This window comes from Aristolochia californica, unplaced genomic scaffold (genome assembly GCF_029961685.1).
Source record: "Aristolochia californica isolate CCGP_79_NKW_82.1479 unplaced genomic scaffold, dmAriCali1.0.hap1 SCAF_16, whole genome shotgun sequence".
Classification (NCBI taxonomy): Eukaryota; Viridiplantae; Streptophyta; class Magnoliopsida; order Piperales; family Aristolochiaceae; genus Aristolochia; species Aristolochia californica.
In genome coordinates, this window is record NW_027181837.1 from 20,588,905 (window position 1) to 20,596,546 (window position 7,642).

Genomic DNA, 7,642 nt, shown 5'->3' on the forward strand with positions numbered 1-7,642 from the left:
ACTGATTACTGATGGACATATGTCTTCCTTTTTATTTACCATACTAGTGGGGAACTGGAGGAGGTAAAACTCCTTTTTGTATTATAAGAACCTTAGTTAGGTTTCCTGCCCTAAAATTGTAGTTGTAACCCTTGCGAGAATGCGTGTACTTGACCATGAATTGATGGTATAATGCATAAGTTGTTATCATGTTATTAGTTGAATAGTATGCATCTTTATGTTGTATGTGAGACATAGGTTGATTGAGGTTTGCATCGAAAAATCTTTCTCCCTTGATTTAGCTTGTTCTTGTTCACATCTTGCTTGTAGTCTTCATTTTGTTCACCCCCTTGGATATCTCATAAAATTTGTTTACCTTTTTCTTATACGTATTCTTCTACACCCCCCACCCCCCCCCCCCCCCCCCCCCCCCCCCCCACCTCCTCAAACTAGGGATCTCTTTGTTAATTTTCTTGAATCCTTTTTAGGGAATGTTCCTCTAGATTTTTGGATCCAAAATTAGTGAAAGGAAAGATTTTATGATGTGAAGGTAAAAGTGACGGAATAGAGGCTGTTATTGCGGGTGCTCGTTGTGTGATTGCTAGGAGTCATTTACTAGACGTTGTTTTTGTTTATCCTCTACCTACTACTTCTCTATCTCCAATTGCAGGAAATCAAATTATAGCATACATAAACAAGACAAAGTAAGCAAAGCCTTGATGCTGATTTTGTATCTAATGCTTCCATTTAAATGTTCCAAAATTTTGTAACTAGACCTTTATATATAGAGATCCTCAAGCAACTATTTTGAAAAGTCTGCACTAGACAAGGAGGCTCCTATTGTTGCTTCATTCTCGTCCAGGGGACCAAATGTAATAACATGAACATTCTCAAGGTAATCCTCAATTTGTGCCAACCGCCTACACATGTGAACACATCTTGTTTCCTGAATATATGGAAGATTCACATTGTGTCGATTTTCGTTGGTTTAAGAAACCTTGCAAGATGTTGGCAACATGGATTGTAGTACCAGATTCAATCCATCAAGTATTATAAGAAGCATGAGTCATATTAGATTCAAAAGACACTAAAGAACTTAAAGTTTCAAACTGATCCTGAAGGGTTTGAAGATAATCCTTTGTTTAGGCACAATCAGGGATGGGTCCACAGATACTCTTCCCAATATGAGACTTGATAAACATCAAACTTAAGTGATTGGATCACTCCCAAAGATCAAATGATGTTTTCTCTAATTGGGTACTAGATTATGTGGGCCTTGGAGGTCCATCCACTTGTAATGCCAAGTCAAGGTCCATACTCCTCAATAACAAGAGAATTTTCTCCTTCCACTCAATATAATTTTCTCTATTCAGAGGAACAATAGATGAATCAAAATTTGAGACATACAAAGTTAGAAGAACTGTAAAATAAACAACAAACTTACTAAAACATGATATGAAGCCAAATTTTGAATATTTACTCATGTAAACGAATTCAAACAAATAAATCAACGTGTCATTATAATCTTTCCTATGGGCTTCGATTATAACACATTCAATTTATGATGGGACCCAAAAATTTGTAAAAGAATATCCTAGGCCTGTGGGCAACAAGATTTTTTTTTTTAATATTTCTTTTTCATCCTGATTACTCACTTAAATATAACATTTACCCTGTGGGGTTAAATTATTCTTTCTCCATGATTAATCACAATTTTTTATGTCATTAAATTTATGTGACTAAACTTAATGTCCATAGACATTTTCATAATTAAGAATGTTGTGGTAATTACTCCATTATTCAAATGTATACCAAAAATATTACATCAAAATAACTGACGAAAATCAATGTCAATTATTAATTCCTTATATTTAGCTTAACCTCAAATACGCATAGAAAATTAAGAAAGCATAAAAACTAAATAATTCTTTCATAATTGAAAATTTAACAAAATATTTAAATTATACAACTATATATGCATACAAAATTATTTAATTCATATGAATTAAAAGGGAAATTGCATTAAAAACAAATATATTGATTTTCCTATGCTTTAAATATGATTCAAATATAATCTAACGATTACATATAAATTGAGATGGCCTAATGATCAATGGCGCCAGAATAAAATCAAGTGTGTAGGTTTGAATCCTTGTTCGACCCAAATTGTTTTTTACGTGAAACGAGTCAGCTCGGCCTTGATTTTTTTTACGTGAACCGAGTCAGCTCGGCCTTTCTTGAGCGACTCAATTGAGTGAATTGCAACAGGTGAGTCAGGCCGACTCAACCCATCTGGTCCGACTCAAAAATTACCATATGATTTTGAATTTTTTGTTTGTTTTTTGTATGTTTTTTTTTTCACGTTGGAGGTTGTCTTCAACCTCCAGCCACGTGCAGAGAGGGAGTGCCCTCGTCTCTAGTTGGATGTCGTAATCATCGCCGACCACCATCGTGATCCTCGCTAGTGCACGTTGCGCCGGCGACTGCTTCGTTGAGATCAACCGGTCCTATGTGCCAGAGCATCGACTGTACTCTGTACACTCATCATTGGTTGATGAGTGTAGAGAGTACAGTCGATGCTCTGGCACGCATACGACATGATCGGAATTGCCGAAGAATGCTGAAAATTGGCGCTCCCGACCTGGCTTCACTCTTCCAAGAGCATTTCTAATGTCGGAGCACACAGGACCGGTTGACTTCACAGTGCCGCCGGCGATGCCGACCAATGTGTGCGTACGCCGATCCGGCTTCCTCCGACGCACTACGTCGAACGCATACTTCAGTGATCACAACCACAACCCCGGCTTCTTTCGTTGTTCGTCGAAAAATCGATGCATGTGCTCAAATGGGTGCGACATCGGCACATTGGGCGTCTCCCTCTAGCTAGGTCAACTAGTGTTACAAACCAACGACACACAATACCCAGAAGAGCGTCACACAAAGAATATTTGCTCGCTCAATTTTTTTTTATTAATGGAAGTGAACCCAGATTAGAGGTATCTAACTCTTATACCTAAAGTTAAACTAAATGAATTTCTAAATACAACATGAAATTCATAATTTGTAAACGGAAACGTGAATAATCATTTACCTCCAATCATGGCGATCAATTTCCAGAAGAATAGAGACCGGCTTGTCTACTTAGAGACTCCTTTTTAGAAAGTCACAGGCTCTCTATTTGACCAGATCCGAGAAACCTTAATTCCTCTTTTCCTATCAAAAGAGAAGAAGTTTTTAACTGTTGGACAGTTACAACTAGTTGTCTACATCCAAGGGAAACCACTTCCAAATATGGGCCATATTTGAACATGTCTAACAGAAACTACGCTACCGATACAAGGTTAAGACAACTTGATTCGTTCTGTGAGAAAGGACAAATGCTGAAGAAAAAGTCCATCAAGAAACTACATAATTTTGCTATTCATTAGTGTGACAATTTGGGGTTTGATCTTATATGGATATGTGATACATTTAATTTTTTGTTATTCTTTTTTGCTCTAGTTGAGACTTTTGCTGAGAATAATATTTGATACCCTTTGTTGTTGTATCCATTACTCAGTTGATGCAATAGACCATAAATCATGAAGCTCCACTCTTGAGGTTATTCTGGATGGGGGGAAGGTGCTATTGCTTATTTACTTGGTCCTACAATTGTAGTTGTCCTCATTATAGGACTTGTTACTTTCTTATTCCCTCTCAGGAGATTATTCTACAAGTTTGAAGCATTCTCGGTTCGAAATTCGGATATGCTTCCACGATGATGCATCTTAATTTACGTGACTCCACCAAAACTGTTTGTGGACATGACATCTAAGTTCCAGCTCAAGGGTCAAGAATCTAGATACTACTTCGTTTTCATCTACACAAGTCCAGATAAGATGACTCAATCTTCAACCCCAATGCCAGATTTCCAGAAAAGAAGCCGCCTAGGCTTTCGTCGTCTTCTACAAGTTTTATTCCTTCTCCATCCACGATGCCATAGAACTACAAAAGCAGGCCTGTCCATTTCATCAGATTATATCACGAATGCCCTAACAGATTGTGAGAAAAAAAAATAAAAAAAAATAGAACCTTCTCTGAATTAAAAATCTGGAGGATTTACCTCCGTTTATGTCGACAGTAATGGAATGTGACCTAACTTTCAGCTCCTGTTACTCGTCTATAAACACGATTCGTCGTCGTTCGTTATAGAAGTCTATCCCTGGTGAAGACTAACAATCTCTGAGTCGTCCTGCAATCGACGTGACTAGAAAGTAATCCAAACTACTCTTTTCACCAATTTCTAAATCTGGGTGGCGGCTTCTCATTTAGACAAACGTGCAAAGATGAAACTTGGAAGAAAAAAACGTAGTTGCCTACCTCTTTCCCAGATAGATTTTACCTTCACATAAACGATTTCTTGTGTACCAGTAAATTGTCGGAGACACAACAGGGTTGGTAGTTTGTTTGAGCTGCAAAAGAATACCAGTAACTGCTAGCCTGTTTCATTGTACATGTTTGAGCTGAATTTTTGCCGTAACAGGGTGATATGAAGAGTGATTTATGTTCTCCTAACTCTTCACGCGTACATAGAAAAAAAACTGTACATAATAATCTCGGGCTCTGTATTGCTGTTCAAAATTTAAGGCATACCTCTAAGAAAAAATTAAAAATCAGTAGACTTTCTTCTTAATCAGATCATTTGGTCTGTGTGAAAATTTGATTAAAATCTTTTTATACACCACGAATAATGGTGAGTGTGAGTATGATTACAAAAATTACAACAGAAATTACAGCGTAATTTGTTTAATTTGTTGGTCTTCTGCTTCTTATGCAGGTTACAGGTCTTCGGGTGTCAGTGACGGCTTCAGTTAGTCCTTGGATGGAGTTGTGATATCCTCCACGGTCTGGAAGTCAAGGTGCGTGCCTCCATCAAAGAGGCTGGTAATCAATTTTCCATGAGTTACATTTCCACAAAGAGATAAGATATCACTCCCTCTTCCCTCTATAAATACTCTCCTCTCTCCGCAGCCCAAATCACCACTCACAACACAAAAAGAAAATCCAGTCTCATGGTTTCTATCATGTCTCTCTCGAAGTATTCCCCTCTCTTCCTCCTCGTCTCCTTCCCTCTCCTCGTCACTTTGGCTCACGCAGCTTCCTTCGAGATAAGAAACCAGTGTCAATACACTGTGTGGGCTGCAGCCGTCCCTGTGGGTGGCGGGCGCCGACTCAACAGGGGCGAGTCGTGGACTATCAATGTGCCCGCCGGCACCACCCAAGCCCGCATATGGGGCCGCACTAACTGCAACTTTGACGCCAATGGCAGAGGAAACTGCCAGACCGGAGACTGCAACGGGCTCCTCCAATGCAACGCCTTTGGGAAGCCACCCAACACGCTGGCAGAGTACGCCTTGAATCAGTTCTCAGGCCAGGACTTCATTGACATCTCCCTGGTGGATGGGTTTAACATCCCCATGGAGTTCAGTCCCACCGGCGGCTGCACCAGGACTATCCGATGCTCGGCTGATATCAACGGCCAATGCCCAGGGCAGCTTCGGGCCCCCGGTGGCTGCAACAACCCCTGCACCGTTTTTAAAACACCACAGTACTGTTGCACTAATGGCCCTAACACTTGTGGGCCGACTGATTTCTCAAGGTTTTTCAAGGACAGATGCCGCGATGCTTACAGTTACCCCCAGGATGATGCCACCAGCCTGTTTACGTGCCCCGGCGGTACCAACTACAGGGTCATCTTCTGCCCATGAAGCATTTCTTCTAGTATAGACGTGCTGAAATAAGCGCCGGGGAGGCCTCTGTCCAGATACCGTGACTTCTAGTGAATAATGGCTTTTGAGTAGAATAAGCGAGTGTATGTCTCGTTTCAAAGGAACTCGGCTTCGGTGCCGTCGTTCCCATTTTACTTTAAAAAATATATATAAGAACCAGAAGGCCCGTCCAAGGCAAATTGGGTTCCGTTCTTGCTATTGTGGACTTTTTAATTAACAAGAACGACATAAAGATATCGAAGTTCTACACTTATTTTCCACACTACCGGATTTCAAAGTTTGAAATTCATGTGGCTTCATCAACTTGTTACATCAGTTTTTCTAGAACAAATTCCTCTCTTCCATCTTTCTCTCTAGAAATCTTATCAAAGAGTTTGTGGTAGACGTGCTCATGACTTCAATGAGATCCCATGAATGCGGGCCATTTATGTCAAATTCACAGGTTTAGAGTGCAAACCTCGATGAGAGGCCATTCTCTGTCCACTCCTGACTCTCTTGTCCAAAACTTAGTATGGTTAAAATCCCATTTGTACCTTACAATGACAGAGAAAGAGAAGAAAACTTATCACCTCACAGGCTCAATGAATGTCACCTAAAACTATTAAATGGATGGCACCTAACTTTCCCCCACTAAAGCAAATCGGTCCAGTTCCTTTTGTTACGTTCTCCCATTATCAAACACGGCTGACCTCGTTCCAGATAACATTCAATGCAAAGACTTAGTAATCTCTTCGTTGTCTGTAGTCGTTATAGCGATTAGCAAGACTCAAGTAATCCAAACTCTTCTTTGAAATTTCTAAATCTGGGTGGTTGCTTCTCGTCCAGGGGAACCTGCATTGTAGAATTTGGAAGATAAAATCATATTTTAGTGACGACTTCTCCGTAAGTATTATATGCTAAATTCCCACAATAGAGAAGGTGTTACTCGTTCTACCACTATAAATACTCTCACTCTCCTTTGCATTTATGAAACAAAGAAAACGAGTCTCATAGTATCTATCATGTCTAGTCTTTCAAAGAATTTCTCTCTCTTCCTCTTCCTCTTCGTCTCCCTCCCTCTCCCTTTCACTTTAACTCGTGCAAGCATCCTTTGACATAAGAAACCAGTGTCCATACACTGTGTGGGTTGTAGCCGTCCCTGTGGGTGGCGGGCGCCGACTCAACAAGGGCGAGTCGTGGACTATCAATGTAACCGCCGGCACCACCCAAGCCCGCATATGGGGCGGCACTAACTGCAACTTTGACGCCAATGGAAGAGGAAATTGCCAGACCGGAGACTGCAATGCACGGCCTTTGGGAAGCCACCCAACACGCTGGCAGAGTTCGCCTTGAATCAGTTCTCAGGCCAGGACTTCATCGACATCTCCCTGGTGGAAGGGCTTAACATCCCCATTGAGTTCAGTCCCACTGGCGGCTGCACCAGGACTATCCGATGCACGGCTGATGTCAACGGCCAATGCCCAGGGAAGCTTCGGGCCCCCGGTGGCTGCAATAACCCCTGCACCGTTTTTAAAACTCCACAGTACTGTTGCACTAATGGCCCTAACACTTGTGGGCCGACTGATTTCTCAAGGTTTTTCAAGGACAAATGCCGCGATGCTTACTGTTACCCTCAGGATGATCCCACCAGCCTGTTTACGTGCCCCTGCGGCACCAACTACAGGGTTGTTGTCTGCCTATGAAGCATCGTTCTCCATCGCTCCACTGAAGTATTACAGAGTACTAAATAATGTCTTTGAACAGAATAAATGAGTCATTGGAATTGCTCTTGGTATGTCTATTTTCATTGCTTTCAGCTGCCCGTCCCATAAGTTCAAAGCATGAGTAGATCTACACTTTTAAGTTATTTTGTGATGGAACTTTGACACAACTTGAATAGAACTTTGCAAGACACA

General features: G+C 41.0%; 1 protein-coding gene and 1 pseudogene across 1 annotated transcript; both read left to right on the forward strand.

The window, feature by feature from the left end:
- The first annotated feature begins 5,014 nt into the window (after window positions 1-5,014).
- LOC137953108 (protein P21-like) lies at window positions 5,015-6,015 on the forward strand. The gene has a single exon (XM_068800333.1). The coding sequence runs from the start codon at window positions 5,031-5,033 to the stop codon at window positions 5,724-5,726; it is 696 nt and encodes a 231-aa protein (XP_068656434.1). The 5' UTR covers window positions 5,015-5,030; the 3' UTR covers window positions 5,727-6,015.
- A 733-nt stretch (window positions 6,016-6,748) lies between these two features.
- Window positions 6,749-7,429, forward strand: LOC137952709 (pathogenesis-related protein R major form-like; annotated as a pseudogene).
- The last annotated feature ends 213 nt before the right edge of the window (window positions 7,430-7,642 follow it).